At 41.9% G+C, this 22,550-nt stretch overlaps 1 protein-coding gene across 2 annotated transcripts in view; it reads right to left on the bottom strand.

Moving 5' to 3' along the window:
* Positions 1-22,550, bottom strand: part of ctnna2 (catenin (cadherin-associated protein), alpha 2) — a 233,440-nt gene that overhangs the window by 155,029 nt on the left and 55,861 nt on the right. For both annotated transcript variants that reach the window (XM_029850881.1, XM_029850880.1), the window contains exon 7: positions 9,805-10,008. In XM_029850881.1, the coding sequence (XP_029706741.1) occupies positions 9,805-10,008 (204 nt within the window). The remainder of the gene's footprint in view (positions 1-9,804; positions 10,009-22,550) is intronic.

Raw genomic sequence — 22,550 nt, 5'->3', positions numbered from 1 at the left:
CTGAGGAAATGACGGCAGCATTACATGGCCTGGCTGGTGGGAAAGCTCCAGGTGTTGATGGGCTTCCTGCAGAGTTTTACAGGGCCTTCTGGCCTGTTCTCGTTGAGGACCTACTGTGTGTCCTCAGGGACAGTCTGAGCCAAGGTCGGCTGCCACTGAGCTGCAGGAGAACCGTCCTTACTTTCCTCCCATAGAAAGAGGACCTGCAGGACATAAAGAACTGGCGCCCGGTGTCCTTGCTATGCACCGATTATAAGCTGCTGTCTAGGGTGTTGCAACTCGGCTGAGAAAGGTGATGGAGAGGGTGATCCATGAGGATCAGACGTACTGTGTGCCCAGCAGGTTAATCTCTGACAACATTGCCTTAATTCGAGACATATTGGACCTCTCTGGTTCATTGGGTTGTGAGCTTGGTCTGATTTCTCTGGACCAAGAAAAGGCTATTGACAGGGTTGAACACCAGTACCTGTGGCGGATGCTGCAGGCCTTTGGTTTCAGCCCAGGCTTCATAGCCAAGATTTAGGTCTTGTACTGTGGCATTGAGAGTGTGCTGAAGATCTACGGTGGCCTGAGTGCTCCTTTTATTGTCCAGAAGGGGATCAGTCGGCATTGCTCAATGTCAGGGATGATCTACGCTCTGTCTATTGAGCCACTGAGAGCGCAAATATCAGGTTTCACCATTTCAGGTTGTCTGAGGCGTTATGTTGTGTCTGCTTATGCCGATGACATCATTGTTTTTATCAATAGTCAGATCGACATCACTAACCTCTATGAAACTGTCACTAGGTTTAACAAACTGTCAGTGGGAAAAGTTAATTGGAACAAAAGTGAAGCCTTGGCAGTGGGTGGAAAACGGTGCAAGGAGCTAACATTACCAGGGGGGCTCTCCTGGAGGACAGTGCTTGGGTATCCAACGTGGTGGTCAAGCTTTCATGTCCAAGAATTGGGAGGGGGTTTTAGAAAAAGTTGAAGGGAGAATCAAGGGATGGAAATGGATTCTTCCAAAGATTTGGCACCGCCTGGCATGCATGGACCCGCCCAAAACCTGCTGTCCAGGATACAGGCGGTCATGGTGGATTTTTTCGGGGACCGTCTGCTTTGGATATCACAGAGTGTCCTTTTTCTGCCGAGGGAGGAAGGAGGACTTGGTTTGGTCAACCTGGAGAGCAGAGGAGTGACGTTCAGGGTCCAGTTTGTGCAAAGACTGCTGTGTGGTCCATCAGATCTGGTCTGGAGACCTGTGGCTTAAGCTGTGTTAAGGCGATGTAGTGGACTGGGGTTGGCAGCACCCATGCTTCCAATGGACCTAAGAGGAGTCAGAATGGATGAAATCCCAGGGTTTTATCACAGACTTTTTAAGGTATTGAGGTTCTTTACACGGGGAGACGGGTCACCTGCAACTCCGTTTTCTGGCTTCTGGGGGAACCGGTGATCTATGCTACCCATTTCAGGTGTGAGGCAGGACCACAGGGTCCTGAACTGGCTGCTGGGAGGGCGGAGACATCAACTGGCAGCCAGTGAGCTGGAGCTGGTAAGTTAGTTCTGCAAAGCACAGAAACCAGCCAATCATGACGACCCTTTTCTGGACGTCAGGTTAACACCAGTGTTGGGGAATGTTCCTGACTCACAGTTGCTCTTGAAAAACGTGCAACCTGTCGACTTAAGCTCCTCGACAGGGAAGCTTATGTACAACACACTGGTCAAGGTTCTGAACCAATGCAGCTTGTCAAGTGGGGTCAACACCACATGGAGAACACAACTGGCCCTCACAGAGACTCAAAGTGGAGGTCCCTGTACAAGCTAACCCAGAGGGGCGGGGACCAACAATAGAGGTTCTGTCATGGGGCCATCGCATTCAACGGGTTTTTATAGAACATCAACTCGATCAGTGCTGAGTGTCCATTCTGTGACCACAGAAAGACAGTGTTCCACTGTTCACACTGTCCGAGTGTGGTCGCCTCTCTGTGCTGATAGTACAGATGGAAGAAGATGGCCCCAACTGACTGACTGCTGAGTGAATGCCTCAGGCAACAAACGCACACCAAGGAGGTGGAGCCTGAGGGGCTATCATGGAAGGATAAGCCTCTGCATGGTATGTACCACCAACAAATAGATGAAGTGGATGATATCCAAAAAACCTACCAGTGGCTGGAAAAGGGCCAGACTGAAGGACAGCGCAGAGGCACTACTCATGGCCGCACAAGAACAGGTCCTGAGCACCAGAGCAATTGAGGCTGGGGTCTACCATAACAGATGAGACCCAAGGTGTGTGTGTGTGTGTGTGTGTGTGTGTGTGTGTGTGTGTGTGTGTGTGTGTGTGTGTGTGTGTGTGTGTGTGTGTGTGTGTGTGTGTGTAGACAGACAGACAGACAGACAGACAGACAGACAGACAGACAGATAGATAGATAGATAGAAAGAAAGCTTTTCATTTGTTTCATCACTGTATCAAATCTTTTAAGTGCGACGGACGAGGCATCGTTTGCTTTAAACAGTTGTGTGTGTGAATACATCAGACAGGTTGTTATGGGATCGAGCATTTAGACAGTGAAGTGTCACATCTATAGTATCACACAGTGTAATTGTCTTGACGTCTGTATAGTTGGAATACTGTTGGTAAAATTGCAGCAATGACACATTTTTATTGCTTTTCCCTCCACCAGATGTCATCACCTCTTGATCCTACGTGCTTGTGTTGTAGGTTGCTAGCCTTTTCCAGAGGCCAAATGTTAATCAACATATATGGGCCAGACTTGAAAGTGATTGCTGATTTAAAAAATGCCAATCCAAGCAAAAGTAATGATTAAGGGAGGATTGGATGAAAACACCCGTGTAGCAAATTTGAAGAGTCCTTGAGGGATTGTTTCACTTTCAACACCAGCCTGGAGAGTTATTTGGCCTACTTACAGCCAGTCTTGCTGCGGTGCTGAATTGTGCCTCAGGCTGGTTCCTAGTGTCTGCTGTGCTGCCAGCCAAGGCCCGCGTAGGTTAAACTATCCGACAGCTCTTACAGCTTACAGCTTTTTCTGTAAACAACACGCGTCCTTAGGCTGGACTTTATGGTATGAAGCTTCACATGCTCCATTTACACTGCCCACACACAATTACACTTGTTTCTGTCCTGATTAGAAGAAAAGCATGAAGCCAAATCTGAGAGCTGAGCAAAGGAACATTCCAGCTGTTGCTCACTGAAGTGCATGACCTCTGGAAAGTGACTCATGTGGCTGCATGGATTGGTCTCAGTGTTTGACTGTATTTGTGACTTTTCTGAACATCCCCCACAAAGCAAAACTTAAAGTAAGACAACATGCTGGTTAGAATCAATTTTATGATCAATACACATCATCAGAAAACAAATGACTGTTGTGCTCCAGCATATTGATATTTTTACACACACTTATATGCCATCTTAGTGATTCCAAGACAAATAAGTAGAAAATTTATCAGCCTACACTTCCAAGACCTCAAACACACTCTGACAGAGGTGGATCGAAGATGATCGCATCAGAAATATGAATGATTAACCCGTAGCATCCAAGACAAATGTGTTTCCAGGTCCATGAATCAAGGCTACTGCCAGATGGTCTCTCTTTCTCTCGTTTTCTTTCTCTCTCTCTCAATAAAGCGAGCCACGTGAAGACGGGTGCAAGGTAACCGATAACGACACTGGCACTTACTAAAAGATAAACGCAAATAAAAGTCTCCGTCCCCATTCTGCAAATCCTCTCATCCAAATTAGGTCATCACCATTTTTGTATCCTTCGAGGAGAGACGTGCACTTAAAATCCATCCATGTACTGTACACACAAAAAACCCAAGAAGAAACTTGAACAATCCACAGTATTTCAGTCAGTAGTCAGTCAGTAAACTCTAAAGTCAGTAAACTCTAACTCAGTCCTCTCTACCCTGATGAGACACAGATTTTACCAGTACATGAGAATTACGACCTCAGATCCCAACAAAAACCAAAACCATTTTAGGCCCATTTTCAGTCTAAAATACCACTTTCTCGATCATGTGCCGTTCTATCACGGGCTATTCTGTGAATTAAAAGTCCATTTGAATACAAGCCTGCCAAGCAGATACATATAGTCACAAAAATGATCAGAAGATCAGAATTAATGTCAAGCTCCATCCATCTATCTTTAATGTAACAGTCAGTATTAAAACATTCCTCTCACTCTCAAGACTCATTGGTCTTCTCACATCCTTTCTACGAAAAAGCTGTTCTTAAATGAATCCTACTCTCTTCACCAGCTTATACAGAGAAACATGCAGACCTGTGAAGTTGATGATGCTACTGTCTAGTGCTAACATCCCCGACACTCTAATGGGGACCACCAAAAAAGCTAATAATGCAACATATCGTACTTATTTTTATGAATATGACAGTGAACGCTTTATCAGGGGTTTTACTGTGATGCCTCATCCCATTATGAGCATGTAAATTTAACAACATTTCCCCCAACCTCCAAAACTCCAGAGGCTATGTATGCACGATCCAATCTCCATCCACAAATTGTGATGTGCATGTGTGATTTCCCAATGCATTTAGACTCTAGCATCTTCAACTCTACATATGTAACAGCTACTACAGTTAGAGCTCAGGTATCTGCGTCAATGTCTACCCATTTAATGATGTTAGGCTTGATTCTGGATTTTGATCTGCCAATCAATGTTAATCATTTTAGCCACTGAGGGGGAAAAACCCTGGAAAAAGGAGGGTAGAGAGTATAAGGTGCTGGCAGGTTTCTAATGCAATAGAGCTGACAGATCTAAGAGCTTTTTATTACATTAATATGCTCTTTGATAATTCTATCTCATCTCCTAATATTACTTAGCCTGAAATCCAATTAAAATGTCATTTACAGTATCTTATCACATTTATCTGGGATGGTGTATTCAGATGGGCCCGTGATGGATGTTTGCTAAATAGAGAAGGCTGTGCTGCTTTTATAGCCAGAGAACAAAGCATAACCAGAATATAAATCCATGGTATTCTGCAGTCACAAGTGATAGAATCCTGGCTACAGCTTGCAAATCACACAAAAGGCAAAAACATGAGCCTCTTCTTGAGACCTGGTGTATTGTTACACCACTCACCTAAGCCAAGAAAGTGAAATCAAGTCTATGCACAATGAGTAGAGCAGTGATTAATAGTGATTAATATTTGCTTTGCTCTAAACAATTAGGTGACTGGTATTCTACCATATTCTCTGTAAATCCTGCTTTAAATTACTGTTGTTGATTACTCCACAGTAAATCATCCAAGATAAAGACTGGGTTTAGTATCTGCAAATAAAATGTCTTTGCCTGACAGACTGCACATTTGCTTTTCAAACTTAAAGCTTCAATAATCACACCCCCTCTGCCCCCACCACGCCCCCTCCACCTCTGCAGTACACCCACCATACCTCCTTCACCTCTACTCTCCGCCCCACTACGCCCCAAACTGACTATGATGAAAGGCAATTAATTAATTAATTAATTAATTCATTTATTTTCTTTATGTCAGACTCATTGCAGGGTCCAAAGCAAAGTCAAATGTCAGAACAGAATCAGTAAATTAAATTATAAATATTCTGGACTGGAATAGAATAAGTTATTGATTGTTACTGATTCATCACTATTAATAATGGCAATGAAACCTGACATTTTCCTTGCACATAAGTGCACATAGTGTTATATACTGTATGTTGTTATTACTTATTGTTTATGCTCTTTTTTCCCCGTTATCCCAAGTGATCTTTATCCCTTTCCGGTTCAGGGTGAAGGCAGTTACACCCCTGAATGAATATGTATAAGAAAACAAATAAGTTCAAAGGTCAAGTTATCAATAATAGAAAAAAATAGGTACAACAAATGAACTTACTGTAATTAGGTTTGTTTGTAATAGTTGAATTCAAGATTCAAAAAAGTTTATCACATAGAGACAAAGCTCAAAACAGAAAGGCCTCAGATACATTAAAAACACGTTTTAAAACAATGAGATGCGTCTATTTTGTTTGTTTAGCACAAAGAAAATCACAGCCAATAATGCAAATTGTATAGCATGTGAAATATCGGCTGATCCGATACAGCTGATTCATCACTATTAATAATGGCAATGAAACCTGACATTTTCCTTGCACATAAGTGCACATAGTGTTATATACTGTATGTTGTTATTACTTATTGTTTTTCCCCGTTACCCCAAGTGATCTTTATCCCTTTCCGGTTCAGGGTGAAGGCAGTTACACCCCTGAATGAGTCCCCAGCTCATTGCCATGGCCCATCTGAGCATTTGGGTGTTCAGAACAGAACTAATTTAGACATCTTAAATTTTGGCCTTTGTCTCAAGCTCCAGACCTCCAGCCTTTTAAGCTTTAATATCCTTCTGCAGCATTTTCTCTCTATTTATCTGTATGGCTCAGGAGCATCCAACGTGTCTCTCTCTTCTCCTCAAGTATCACTTTCGCTAGTCTACCTTTTTTGCCAAACATGTGTGTGCGTGTGCATGTGTGCATGCTGGCATTAAAGATGACAGTTTTTGCATGGCCCTTTTGGTCAGTCTCCTTCAGGGACCACAAAGTTGAGCCACTGTTCAATGTTCAAGAAAGCTAAATCGTTGGAACCACGTGGTTGTGCTGCTGTGAAATGCTACTTGCTACTTGTCATGAGACACATTAGGTGTTGACAGATGGGAGGAATGCCACAGGACTCTGTGGGAAATCTGTGATTTATTATAGGATCTAGGACAATTAACAAGGCCCTTGTTGAATCTGGAGGGATTATGTTAAGAAGGTAATTGAAAGAAAGAAGAAGAAATAAAGCAAATAGCTTAACACAAGAGATGACCCATTCTTTTAATTGAATCTAACAATAAAATGGTGTTAATTACCATTAATGTTTCTGTAATTGTAATTGAATGCATTTAAGGGTCACCCACAATGTCTGACGGGAAATCCAGTCAATCTTACAATATTTGCATTTACTCAGGGTTTCTATAAACCACCACCTTTTGATTTTGATTATTTTTGATTATTATTATTCACCACAGTAGCATCTTTAGTCATTTTCTTAGAGTATGAAAATAAATCCAAACAAATATGAGCATAATTAGTAGCGCGGCCGACACTTCTGAAAGACTTTTACCTCCTCAAATGATTCATCTCACTGTTCATGAAGTGTGTGGATGATTTCTGTGGGCACCACAACTATCCAGATGGATGAATGTAATATAATGTATAAATACAAATATTAATATAAATTATTATAAACTATAACTATTCCAATGCACATTTAGGACAATAAGACCAAAGTGGGCAGGAGGGGAATTTAGGTAGAATCCTGTTATAGAATCTGTAATCAGTGATGGGAGTCGTTGGTGGAAGAGAAGCACCCCCCCCCCCCCCCCCCCCTCCCAAACAATGTTTAGTTGTTTAGTCACATCCTGCTAATGGTCAGATAACAGAAGCTGCTACCGCTCCCTCCCCCCACCCATTGCTGCTGCTGCGGTTTCAACCTTTGGCTATATCCAGAGCTGGCTCCTGTGAGCCAGGCTGCTGATCCATTACACCCCAGATCAATTGATAGATGGGTGCTGTCAGAGGTGCCGTAACTAAATCAGCTGCTCCTGATGATTCAGCACCAGCCGGGGAGCCAGGCCTGCTGTCACCAATCACAGATCACCAGTCGCTCAGACAGCTATAGACATTCTCCTGTCACTTCAACCTAATTTATTGCCAGGCAGCACATTGATTAACCTTGTGCTGTGAATTTGGCTTCCTATAAAAATCTGTGTGTTGCGAGAGGGAGGGATTCAAATAAAGAAGGATATTTATATGACTTGAGTAAAAGGCTGGGCCTGGTAGCTGGGGCTACTTTTGCTTGCTGGGGCTACTTTTGCAGCTCCTGGCAGCCATCAACAAGGTCTCAGCATACCTTTGTTTTATCAGATTCACTCTGGACTAGCCATCCTTCCTCACCGGGGACACTGTTAGTTACATAATTAAGGAGCATGTTCTTTTTTTGGGGGGGGGTGCAGCCTGGAGCCAAAGACTCAATCAATCAATCTTTATTGATCAAAATTGTTTCTAGGCACTTTACAGAATCCCAGGGCCTAACCACCAACAAGCACCAGTGGCAAGGAAAAACCCATTTAACAGGAAGAAACCTTGAGCAGGACCAAGCTCATATAGGGGGACCCTCCTGCTGATGGCCAGCTGGTAGAAAAGAGAATAGGCATAGATCATGCAAAATACATTAATTACAGTCAGTGTAAGCATTGAGTGGTTCAGCGAGCTTAGGGGTCAGAGATCAGCGCTCATGGGACTAATGACTCACAAAGCAATCATTTCACAAAAGGAGACCAAAGGAAAAAGACACCCAAAATATTAGGAAATTGATTTGTTGGGGTGGGCATTAAATAATAAATTTAGGTAATTAAATCTTTAATTTTATGCACTGAACAAAGGCTACACTAAATTTGATCCATGTTTTTCAAGGTCTTCATTCATCCCTACTGTTTAACATGCAGGCATTTAAATGTTTAACATCAAACTCAACAAAACTGAGATTCATTTCAGATAACTGAACATAATACCACTAAAAACCTTCTTTAAACTATGATTAGAACTTTACTGTGCACTTTGAAGGAGGCCTGGAGGCATTTAGTTTGATGTGCTTCTGACTGGAGAAGTGAGACTGAACACCATGGTGAGATTTAAACAGACAGATGAATGTAGCAGCTTATGAGCATGGTAAAGGCTTTAAAGAAACATCACAACAGCTTGGAATCAACCATTCCACTGTCTGGAAAATAGTCTATAAGTTCAGGACATTTCGTCATCCATGCAGGTCCACACTGAGAGCAGAGTGCAACATGATACAGGAAGTTTCCAAAACCCCTGAAATGTCATGGCAAGACCTCGGCTAGGTAGTGCATATTTCCACAACTACACACAAACACCTTTCATGGGAGGTGGACAGGAGAAACAAAAATTCGGTCTGGTGTCTGCCAGAATCAAAGACCAAGACTTCTGGAATCATGCATGCTCTTTGATGGAAGACTAAAGTCTACATTTTGATTATTTGGACATCCAAAAATGTTTGGCTTAATGTAACTACAGTAGAGGAACAGGTCTTAAGCCCATTTCAAATGCTTGGGGGGAAGGTTGTCGATGTAAGAATCCTCCCAATCATATAGCTGTAACAATTCAGTGTTGAAATGCGGGCCAAACTTCCCTCTGGGAAGCTAACACTAGCTGTTAGGGGGTATTTTTTCTTGAATTAGAATTTGTCAATGTCAACTTTTCTGAACATACACCGCAGCACTTCTGATATAATAATACAAATAGACAGGAACCGTAGCCCATCTCTGGCATTGGCCCTTTGTTTGGCCATACCTGTTGTTATGCTGGCGACATTATTGGCACTCTCATACGGTTATTTGTCCATGAAAAATGGATAGTATTGCAGTCGATAGGTAGCTAGCCTGCTCCAGTACTGCATTATATACATTACCTTCAGCACACACTGTCCCCAAGAGAGAGATGATACTTTTTTCAAAAGAATTATCAAAACAAAACAGACTTTAATTCCCAAATTTGAGATTGCTTGATGTGAAAATAGAGAAGACATTTAAGGGACCATATTAAAAAAAACAAAAAATCCTTATGGCACAAAGAAAGAAAATTTCCAGGGGTCCAATGACAGATCATTTAGGTGTTTTTTGTGTCTTTTCATTTGGATCTACTAATCTTCATGTGTAGATGGAATTAACTAATGGCTATCAATTCAAATTAAATCAGAGGGGGAAAAACTCACATTATTCATGTACTCGCTCAGCAAGTCCTGGAGGGCCTGTCGGACTGCATTGCACTCAGCCACGATGCGTTCACGACGGTCATCACGGGTACAAGAAGAGTCGGCCATTAGGGCAGCACCACTGATGATGCTCTCCAAGCGCTCCTCGAGAGAGGGCCGGAAACGAGCCTCGCTGAATGTCAGAGGGTCCAAGATGATCTTGTTCTATCAGGGGAGGAAACAGTAGGTCAAGAAAGTAATAAAGTTACATTGGACCAATAAAGCCCCAAAGACACGCAGGACTCATCACAGACCTTTAAAGTTTAACAGTGATTACATATGTCATAAATTAGATGTATTTTAAAAGAAGGAAAATCAACCAACATGACACAAGTAAATCCACTGGCACACAAGATCAAACACCTGCAAAAACCTGGACGTGATGTTCAACCAAAAATCTAAAGTGACAGGTCAAAGTCACACAAAGACTATGTAATATTCCTAATATTTGTGCTACCGAATACTCAGTGTTTATTTTGATACCTATTTTTAGCGAGTCCGTTCAGAAAGATATGCTGGAGCATTGTTCTCTGAACGTCTCAGTGCCCCCTGACAACAACTGTTGAAGGACAACAAAAATATAACCTTTATAATTAGGTCCCACTTCATTCAATTTCTCACTTTCCAATTAAGCAACTTTCAGTTGAATGAATGTTACACAAACACACCAAGTCGTTACAGTGTGATGTATATGCAAGTAGCATAAGTCAATATTCGTGAGGCTAAAACTCTGGCCATATTCATTACAGGGTCTGCAAGCACCTAATAAAAGAGGTGTCTGGCCTCTGGAGTAACATACAGGTTCAAAAGAAAACAGAATGGGGAAAAACAAGGCCAATTAAAAGTGCAGAAATTAAATTAAAGAAGCAAGACCAAAAGGTTAAACAGGAGAAAAAGGACAAAAGTCACAGCATCTCAAATGTGCACAGGTGACTTACTTGTTAGCAACAGAAATTGATCGCATAATTAGTTACATAATAGTCCCACTTTTTAAAAAATATTTTTAATCAGAGCCATTGTCATGTGTAATTGTTGCTGCAAGCCAATCTAAAGTTTTAGTTACGTGTTTCAGGTTTCTGTCCAGTTATTGACTTTAGTATTGTGATCTAACTGATCATTATCTGATAAACAGTAACACTGAATGTATTGCTATGACCCCTATTTGATTTTAACATCAGCAGCTCCAACATAGTGAAACAAGACAAGACTAAATTCCCTGAGGTTCATAGTCAAACCGAAGATACCAGAGAGATTCTTTACTATGCACTTCTTTTTCTCCAAAAGATGGGTGGTTGCTGATAAAATTCGAGTCCAGACAAAGACGAGATAAAGTACTGCACATCGTATAGAAAATGTAAATTGGTGGTAAATGGTGTAAATTTGGTGTTTCAAAGTAACATCTAAGGTCTTTTATCAGTTGTCTGACAACTTCCGTTAAAGCCTTTAGGTTAGCAGAATTGTTTAAAGACTGTGTCTAAATGCTTAATTTATTTATTTTAGCTAAGCTATTAAAAGCCTAACATACAGGCCTAGCTGCCAGCTGATTTTGAGAATGCATCTGGACTAAAGGCACCCCCGACATTTGTCCCAAACAGGGTGAGATTATTAGTTTGACCACACTTTGGGGCATTAACTCGTGAGACAGGGCACATGTCGTATCGGCCTTTGTCAAATGTGCCTCGCAGTGTTTTCCAATATTTGTTGAACACAGGGATGTTCTAGCTAGTCTTGAACATATTGCATTCTTGCCTGTGGTGGTCATATTCCAGAGTCTGCTGCTTATATTCTTTGACACAGCTCTGCCCACACTGGCTAAGGAAGGACAGTACTTACAACAGCCTGTCTGATAGAAGGACTTAATGACCGCCTTAGTTGTGGGTGGACCTTCTCATCTCATACAAGCAACCCAGTGATGCAACCTTTGACTCAGAAACATTTAACACCTTAGAAGAAGGTGTTATAGTATAAAAACACTTGGGTAGTCATTTTAAAAAGAGACACATCACTGCTTTACACAATGAGTGGTGAAAACCAAAACAGCATGTTCCTCTACTCACCTATAGGCACAACCTTTCTGAAATCTTAACCAATCAGCACAGTCGCCTCTAATTGAGTCATTAGTGTGTGTGTGTGTGTGTGTGTGTGTGTGTGTGCGTGCGTGCGTGCGTGCGTGCGTGCGTGTGTTTGAGCGAGAGAGAGACAGAGACAGAGAGAGGGAGACAGCAGGACAAGTAGGAAATAAACATTGCATAAAATGTTAAATTAAACTTCCATGATTGCTTTTGTACATTGTCCAGTCAGCTACTGCAATGTTTTTGAAATAAGACAAACCCTTAAAGAATCACAGGCAAGATAAAGACATTTTGCTGCAAAAATACCCCCAAAAGTCCTGTAAAGTCCTGGAGAGACCACTATTGTTTGTATTTGCATTACTTGGCATAACTGCCTTCCAGAGAATCTGATCCATTTATCCAGCCACCTACTCAAAACTCAGCTGAGAAGAAGACAAAGAACTGTGTAACTCATGATGGTATGGTTATATGAAAGGTATGAATGGTGCAGGTTACATGTTCTGACTTATATTGGTGAGACCTGCAGTGCTGGCAGCTTCATGACAGAAGCACTGAACAAACAACAAGAAATCAGAGGTGGAAGTGGCAAAGAAGTAATGTTAAGGTTTAGTCAGAGAAGTCGGAATGTGTCATAGCTGCTTTTAGGTCCCTGCTCTGTGCTGCCTCTCTGCCAGATTGTCCTCTGTAGTTCACATGACTCTCCAGCATTTTCCTGCCTGCCTGTCAGCCTGGTCTCGACCCTGCCTGTCCCCGACGATCCTATCCTGCCTGCTCCCCGGTAAACCCGACTACCCCCGGTCCCCTCTTCCCAGCGGGTCCAGCTCTGCCTGCCTGTATAACCCTGACAATAAAGCGGTGTTTAATCGAACTCTGGTGTCGCTCTTGGGTTCTCGTCTGGTCCCTGATAGAATGAGATGGGTGGAGGAAGAATAGTAAATATTCTGAATATTGGAAGAAAGCTAAGGTGTGAATTGCCATGCAGAAGTCCTACAGGAAGACTGAGGAGGAGTTTTGTGGATGTAGCAAAAGTGGACAAAATTAGTTGGTGTGATAGAAGAGGATGCAGAAGATACACAAAGATGGAGAAGGGAACAGCCTGAAGAGAATTGTGTTTGCTTTTTTCTATATGTTTGCTTTTTTGATACAACACATAGTGTGGTATCACTGGTTAGCTCAGCAGCATTCACCATGACCTCACTTAGACAGATCAGGATGGACAAGATTTTAACTGCACCACACACTTAACGTACACACATGGAGGGATACATATGGCAGATGGTATGGGACAGGGCAAACCACATAGATGTGAGGAGAAAATGAAGAAAGATGAAAAAATCAGAGTAGATCTTAAGGCGGAACCGTTAAAGGATCCGGATGAAATACTATTCACAGACGGCTGTTGTTTCAGACACCCACAAGAGGGGCTGAAAGCTGCCTATGCAATAGCTAGAAAGTCAGAAGAAGGTTTGAGGAAGTGGAAACAGGAAAGATTACAGGCAAAGAGTCAGCACAACTTGCAGAATTGAAGGCAGTTATTAGAGCATTAGAAATATCAAAGGGAAAGAAAGTGACCATTTATACAGATTCAGCATATGGGGGAGCTATCCAGTTAGAACTTTGTCAATGGTTGCAAGCAGGTTTTAACACAGCATCAAGCTCTCCTATAAAACATGAGGCAGAGATGAGGCAATTGACACAGGCACTCATGAAACCAGCAGAGGTCGCAGTCGTAAAGTGCAAAGGTCACACCAAGGAGAATTCTTTAGAGGGAAAAAGTAATGATGCGGCAGATCAGGCAGCAAAGAAGGCTGCAGGTTATAAAACAATTTGTTTTTGGTAGAGAAAACAGTTCATGAAATTCTTCCAAGATATGATAAGGAAAGACTTAGTTGTGATCAAGAAGAAGCTTCTCCACATGAAAAAACAGTTTGGAAGGAAAGGGGGGCTGTGAAAGTTGAAGGAATTTGGCGGGGCCCAGATGGAAGACCTGTCCTCCCGCCCGGTCTGGTAGATGCCATTCTGGAAGAGGCCCATGGCCTGACACACTGCGGGAAACCACAAATGATGCGGTATTGAACACACTGGTGGCATCCATTTTTGCCAGCCATTGTAGAAAATTATATCAGAGAATGTTCAATATGCACACACTTTAATGTAAAATCAACAATTCGACCACATGAGGGCAAGTTTCCAGTTCCAAGTTTCCAATAATTATAGAGTTCACTGACATGATAGACAGAGTCAATGAAAAAAAACATGAAAAAGCAAAAATGTGTGTCCATATATAACTAAGCTACGCTATCAATGGTCCAGCCAAAGTAACACTGTATCTCCAACAGGTCAGCGATTGCTGGGAGAGACTGTCGGAGGAAAAGATGTACTTTAGGAAAGCATGTTTCCTGCTCATCATCCTTTGGTTCTGGGGGGCAATGTAAATTATTAAACTTAGTGGTACTGCAAACTACATGCTGTGTAGTAAACACGCATTGCTATGGAAAATGTCTTCTGAATAGTAAATGTGAAGCAAAAATATCTCATCAGAAATCAAAAAGCATGCCTAAATTATTTATGATACACAGAGAGAATTTCAGCTGCAGAAAGAGCAGATACATAAATTAGTAAACCGGAATCACCAAAAGAAAATCAATGTCAAGAACAATGACTCCACTATTGAGCACGTGATCATCATGACATATGTGCATGGGCAAGTGCTTGTTCATGCTTCAAACATAAATAAGATTTGATCAATAGAATGTTACTTAGACTTACTTTGACTAAATATAAAGGCTGCGTTCCATATATGTCAAACATTCTTTAAAGACTACCGCAACAAGGCCTTTGAAAAATTTTGGGATGAGGACTGGGCCAATGATGGACACTCTGAAACTTGCAGGATTGAAAATAACCCATTCAGTTGGTGTATAAAGACACTATTGTCAACAGTTTGGAATACTTTTATTATTTATTTTAGCCGGAAGATCAAGAGCAGACGTCCAAAGAAAACCAAAACAGTACCACAAACCCAGATCACGTGCATAGAACCACATGTGGAGACAATGAAGTCAAAAGCGACATAAATACAGTATCTACTATCTACTATAAGGGGGATCAATACATCCAACAGTCACGAGGGATGGTTGCAAACTCTGTTTAAACATGTGAAGTGATGGAAGAGCTGAAAGTTGAAGGGAGGTCCAGTCCCTTGTTGCAGAAAAACTAAAGGTCTATTCCAAAAGTTATTAGTGTCTTTAGGCAGAGTAATGATGTCCAAAGTTGTCAGGTGAGTTATTATTGGAAAGGAGCACGAGCTTAGTGACATCATGAGATTTTTCCCTAGTAGTCTTATTGACGAAATATCTCTATTTTGGTCATAAAGTGGTGTATAGAGTGTTCCTTTCAGTGGGAAATCCAATCTAAAAATCTGCATTTTACACACATTTTACAGTGTGTAAATAGTTACAACATTAGTGCTATACAACACTCCCTCCTCTCTAACATGATGCTGTCTTATCGGCAAACTAATCCTCGAGCACTTTCAATGAGAGAGCTAATTCTTTATTTTTAAATTTTTACTTAAAATATTTATTCTTCTCCATCATTCAAAGCAAACCTTTCATTTGAGCTTTTGGCACTAAATAAAGTCTTTCGGTGTGTAGTGGCGACATTTATCTTTACCAGAATGTCAAACCGAAGATTTAGAATACACTTGGAATATCAAAACCATTCCATCAGAAACACTGGCTTAGTGAAGCTCTCAGGAGAGGTAGTGGGCTAAGGCACGTACTATCACCCACATTCAATGCAGTCCTCCACTCCTTCCAACAACAAACCAAACGTTCACACCATTTCAGGAGACCTGGTGACTCACCACCATGTGAGCCAGCAGACAAAGGGGAGACACCTCAACTGAAACTAGGTGAACGACCCCACCAACGACCATGCTAACGACTCTCAGGTGAGCACCTAGATCATTAGCATGCTAATGGTCAACAAGGGCTATATTTCCAAGCTCGGTCCCCAGCGAGTTCAGAACTGAAGAAGCCTTCTGAATAAAAGGCGAAATTCAAAGAGAATTCAAAGAATTCAAAGTCTTCAAAGAGAAGAAACACAGTTCAATTGACAAAGAAAATTACCTTGGATCTCAGGTGACCAGCAATCATTTGAGAGGAAGGTCCTTAAACTACCCTGAAGGTTGGTCTTTCATTTGAATGAAGGAAGCTTCCATCAATTCACAGCTGTACTGGCTGACAATGACTGAAATTGTTTACCAGTATAGAAATGTCCCAAATTTAACTCAAATGTAGAAAAACGTATGGTTGAGGAAGGTCACTGGGGAAAAGGGATGTATAAATCAGAATCTTAAAGAAAAGGGCAGACTGAGAGGTTGAAATTGTTGCTTAATGGGAATTAAGAGGTAAGCTTTAAAGTAATGAAGTTAAATATGCATTTTGAATGCAAATATAGTTTTTTATATTAAAGATTGTCTTGTATGTGTTACTCATAGAAGCCTTTGTATTAAACCAGGAATGGAGGGGATATTATTAAAAGATGGGAGACATGGTCTTTTAACAGAGTGTAACATTGTGCATGTCATTTTCAAAAAAAAAAAAATGTATCCACTTATCAGTACTTTCAGATCACAAAACAATGCTCGTACAGCAAGAACTTCTAAATGAGACACAAAAGACTGACCTCATGATAGAAATCTACCTCCTCACTCTGGCCAATCTTGATACTTCTGACAGAATCACAGTACAGCCCATCTTAAAATGTGGCAAAGAAAAAGTACAGTGTTGTTATCTGCTGCCCACCTCGTGGCCACCTACTGGCCTAACAGTGAGAGAAGAAGCCAAAAGATTTTTATTAAAAAATGACATGGATGTTTCTGACCTTTACTAGGCACCAGACTGGTATAGGCACCAGTATAGTATAGGCGTCAGTCTGGTTTAGGCACCAGTCTGGAATAGGCACCAGTCTACTAGAGGTGCCAGTCTGGTATAAGCGCCAGTCTGGTATAAGCACCAGTCTACTAGAGGCACCAGACTAGGGTAGGCACTAGTCTGGTACAGGTGCCAGTTTATGGTCGGCAATAGTCTGGTACAGGTGTTGGTCTAGGGTAGGCACTACTCTGATAAGATGGCAATCTAGGGTAGGTGCCAGTCTGGTATAGGTACCAGTCTGGTATAGGTGCCAGACTAGGGTAGGCCCCAGTATGGTATAGGCGCCAGTCTAGGGTAGGCACTAGTCTGATACAGGCAGCCGTCTAGGGTAGGCAACAGTCTGGTATGGGCGCCAGTCTAGGGTAGGCACCAGTCTCTTATCCAGGAAGTGTGTGATCACACCAGCCTGTCAGTGTCATACAGCGGGTCTTTCTCGTACTTCTGTGTGGACGGACAGGCTCTCAACATTTTGCTCAGACTTTCTTTCGAGCCAAAAAGCATACAAACATAAATAAAGAAAATAAATTTTCTAAATTGAGATACAATAAAGATGAACACAACACAGACATTTTAGTACACAATTAGTGGATTTAAAAGATTGGAAAAGGGTTAGAGGCACTAGATGTTTTGCTACAAACATGAAGTTGTGAAACTGAAAGAGACCCACAATGTGAGGCATAATTTCTTGTTACAATGTCGCCAGGTTGGAAATGAAGGACTATCATACATCAAGCCTAATGACCACTGTGAGTGGGCATAGCCTGGCCAAAAGATACTAAATGATGCTGCGTTTGAGGAACTCTTATGGCACAAATCAACACTATTTAAGTGTAAATTACAGTACAATTCTGAATTTTATTTTTTTATTTTATTTTTTTTATTTCTTCTATCATGTCACGTGGGAACAGACACCTTCGGGGTGTCACAAAATAATCTGGCTGACAGTTGTGGCAGGCCCATTACAGCAACACGGAATGACCAAATTATTGTCCAAACACAATCGGTATCGTACACCTGGCAATCCTCTGAGTAGACAATGGTGCTTGAAGAAAGAGTGTTGCACTGGGTTGTGGCATCACAAATCATATGTAGGGGTGAGGTGGTCTAATGTGGAGTATAGCCTGAGAAAGCTTGAAGGGGGTTCAGTATGTCTGGATGTCTTCACTTTGTCTGTCTTTTAGGGGATCAAACTATGTCTCATAACTAAACTATGATCCTTTACACTACCAAAATAAGTCCATGCAGAGGTACAAAATAAAGCTGGACAACACACAGAAATCTGATCAATTCCATGACACACACGCAGCGTTCTCCTCCCAGAATGTCAGTGGTTTCTAAAAGGTGTCATTAAAGGTTCCCCAGAATCTGAATTCTAGTTTATTACTCCACAACCAGCTCGAGCACCTCCGCCTTCTCAAACTCAGCATTCAGCTTCGCAGCCATCGCGTCCAGTTCAGACTCTGCAATCTGCTAGATCTTCCTCCTCCTCTTCCTCTCTATGGTTCCGGCGACTCCGGGGATGTTGGAATCCCACGTTTTCCACTCTGAGAATGGAATATGTCTGGATCTTTTACCATGACTTAGGAGGGTTCGCTCGTGCTTGTCCCGAGAGAACGGGTACTTTTTCAAGACCTCCATTTTATCAGTCTCATCAGTGCTTACTAAAACAAGAAGGGTGATTGAGGGGATGCAGCTTTCATGTTCCTTACAAAGACAAAAGAAAAAATAAATTCATTTTCAATACAATCTGACTGCCAATCTAAAAGCCACCTGAAGACTTGGCATGAATCTCATGTGTAATCCTTTTCCATCCACGCCAGCCTGTCTGCTTGTTCACAAGGTGCACCACAGTATAAAAATTGTGCTGGAAGAAAGATTCTAAAAAGACAGTGGCCTTGTGTAGTTGACACTCATCGAGATTAAGTTTAACTAACTATTTCCTATCTCCAGGCTCTGCATGCATTTGACCAGAAAAAGATTCCATTTATCTCACTTCCCTCTGCTTCTGGCACTGGAATTGTACCATCTATGAAAACACAAATCCTGGTGTTGCAGTGCGTGTGTGTGTTTGGTAAATGAACTCGATCACAAAGAATATAATGGCCTCGTATCTGTGATTCTAAGCAGAGCTGAGTGTGCAAGCTGGCAAATGCAGCTCCTACAGAGAAGACCTTGACTCAAAGGTAAGATACTTTCAAAAGGTAATTTGCTGCAGCCGCACAGAAATCATCTCGAGAAGTCTGAAGCTGCAGTAAGGTGATCACATGATGTTTGTGGGGGAAAGGTTAGAAAACACTATACAGTAATAAGCCCAATATCAAAAAGGAATAATCTGTTGTTTTCCATTCTTGACACAACAGCAACAGGATATAAAAGTCACTCTCAAAGATATAGGAATATTCGGTCGTGTACGACATCAATAAACAGAGTGTAACAATTAGCTGCAACAAAATGAGCTGCCAACCGCTTCAGTTGTTCATCTGACCTAAAGGTGTCTCCACTTTAATGCTCATTCTTATGATGTCGCAGCAACCAGGATAGCGAGCATGAAGTGACGTAACCGCATAAAACAACAGAGCACAGATGAAATCTTTAGTTGCTGAAATGGCGCCATTGGGTCTTGAGACATTAATGATTTGGGATCATTTTAGTCTTAAAGCACACAGAAGACCATATGTAGTATGTCAGAAATGCATGAACATTCAAAAATGTTGACAAGCAGACGAACAGTATGGACAAGCCATCTACTCATAGTTAATTAGCTATTTGTGCAGGATTGTAGCGCAGGATTGTAGCGAGTTATTTTAAACTTCAAAGTTATTAGTTGCAGCCCTAAATCAGTGTGTTGTCAACACGACATGTTGTTAACATGACATGTAGTTTCACATCGTTAGCGTGAATCAGTAGATTGCATCGGGAAAAAAACTTTGAATGCACCGAAAGAAAAGGAAAACAAGAAAGAAAACAGTAAAGGGGAATCGCCACTGCAGTTGATGTGGACCTCTAGCTGGTCCTCACACATCACCCCACCACCACAAAGACAAGTGGCTAATTTCTGTACGGAAAACCAATACTTCTCCATCTTCCTGGCTATGTTCCATCTCCTCAGCTCGATCGTCTCAGCATATTTCCACGGACAGGTTAAACTGTCCGTGGACAATGACGCAGATTTTAACTGGCTGACAGAGGATGATGTGATTGAGAGACACCTCAAGGCAAACATGTGACTCAGGACTGGAGCTTTATTGAATTTGGGCTTCTTGTCAATAATGCTGCCACTTGAGCACTGCTCAATGCAGTTATTAATAGTTGGGGTCTCTGAGCAGCTGTGCTCGCTGGTGACTGTGTGCATATTTATGGCTGACCTTCTACAGGAAATATCACAGGGCCTGATAATCAGGAAATGTTCCTTCCAGTCTGCCTGTTTTTTCAGCGATGAAAAGCAAATGTCTGACACCCACAAGTTTTAGTGCTGAAATACACAGAGATTTCCAAGAAGAGCAAAATATTCTGGAATGCAGAGACAATGGTGGGGAGAAGCCGTCAGCTCCGCATGTGTCTGAGCACATGCACATGGGCAAGAGAGAAAGAGTGAGGTGGGAGAAAAATAAAAGAGAGCTTGAAATGAGACAGCAAAGACATGGAGGCAAACCTTGATGTTGCAATTACCAAGAAAACAATCTCTGAGTTAGGAATCCATCTCCATACATTAGAGACACAGCGGCAGTCTCTCTGAAATCGCTCCTACATAATTACAGCATGTTAACAGGTCATCTCTATGCAGTGACTCTGCGGCATGGACCCCCCCCCCCCTCCACACACACACACACACACACACACACACACCACTCAGATGAACAAGAAAGAGATGCTTCATTAGCAAAGACACCAAAAAACAATCTTAATTTGTGAAGAATGATCAGAAAGAATGACGCATCCTGAATGTATTAAACGTCACCCCATCTTGTTGCAAGCACCTGTCAGAGCTGGAGGCAGAGCGCAGGACACCAATCAGTCCTTTTAAAAGGACTTAATATTTGGACAAAATGCTTTGTCATTGAGATTGAACAAGAGGCTGATTGAGACTTTTAGTGATGAATCTCACAGGGATGTTTTCGCCCGTCTGAACACGAGCACTGAATGATAGTTGGTCGGTATTTTCAGCACCCGTACTGTGATAGACTCACCAAAACAATATCAGCTCCTCTGGACCCGACTGACCAGTGCTTTGAAGTGAAAATGCAAACATGGGGCACATATTATATATGGGGCTCCGTTCAATATACTGGAATGGAGGCAAATGTTGAAAGAAAGATGTAGGTTACATCCTTCAGTCTTTTGTTTCCACACTGGGTCTGTCCTCCTCCTAAGTAGATCAGAACCAAGGAAAGAACTACTCAAAGTCACACGATTGAAAGTAAATCACATTCGGGCTTTGCAAACAGTAATAATGCACAGGTTTCTTTGCATACAGAGAGGGAGGATGCGAACACAGGAGACCTGTGTGGAGATGCATCTTAACATGAAAGCAGACGACTGAACGGTGATTGGAGAGCTCAGGACCCATGACTTTGGGATGTTAATAAAAGGATCATTTAGAGCTCCTGAATTATGTCAATTATGTTATGACAATGTTGGTACACTGTCATTACTGGACCAAAATGTAAATTTCTACATAGCAACACAACATGTCATCATCTGTAAGCTCTACTGGTATCCAGCTCCAGAGCTGTGATGATGCAAAAGGAAATGTGCAAGTATGCTCACTGTGTCATCCTGATTTTCAAAGAAGGAAGAAAAGAGAAACCTCAACCCCAACCTTGAATACTCTGACACTTATTATCAACGATAGTGCAAAATCTCGCTCTCACAGCAAATGGTGGATAATGTTACAAAATACAGGATACTATAATACAGGATTCAGCTGCTGAGACTCAACCAGCCTGTTTGCAGGGGTGAGGAATTTAGAGAAATGGCATGTCAGGAAACTAATTAAATGTTGCCATCTGTTGGTCAAAATATGAACTTACAGACAATAGAAGCAAAGGAATGAAGATGAGACACACAAAAGACACATTGAGCAAACATGATAATGGAAACAATACAGCAGTACTACGCCACTGAGAAAAATTGCTCATTTATTTTGCTGAATAGCAGCATGTGGTCCACTCACGTACCAACATAAATAAAGTAATTAAAACATCAGACACTAAAAGATAACTACATGTAAAACACTAAGGTTGAGGCAAACATTTTAATCAGCCATAGCAATAGCAGCAGCCACAACAGCAGCAGCAACAGCAACAGTAGCAGCAACAGTAGCAGCGGCAGCAGCAACAGCCACAACAGCTGCAGCAAGAGCTGCAACAGCAACAGCCACAACAGCAGGAGCAACAGTAACAACGGCAACAGTAGCAGTAGCAGCACCAGCAGCGCAGCAGCAGCAGAGCAGCTGCAGAAGTTCAACGGCTGATGTGTCTGTATGCAACACTTCAAACAAGAGTGAAGGGTAGGTTAGATCAAATGTCTGCTGCAACTTTAAAGTGAAGGAGTCTCGACTGCGGTCCCTTTTAAGAAATATGGATCGTTCTGCAAGTTGGTGAGACTAAAATATGTCTTTGAGAAGGAAAGTGAACCTCATGATGAGCCACAATGACAGCCTGCCAGCCTCACAATGCTCTGCTGGCATGTTGGA

The sequence above is a fragment of the Takifugu rubripes genome, chromosome 17, assembly GCF_901000725.2.
Source record: "Takifugu rubripes chromosome 17, fTakRub1.2, whole genome shotgun sequence".
Lineage (NCBI taxonomy): Eukaryota > Metazoa > Chordata > Actinopteri > Tetraodontiformes > Tetraodontidae > Takifugu > Takifugu rubripes.
The sequence above is the reverse complement of the archived record's forward strand: the minus strand, read 5'-3'. Positions and strand labels throughout refer to the sequence as shown.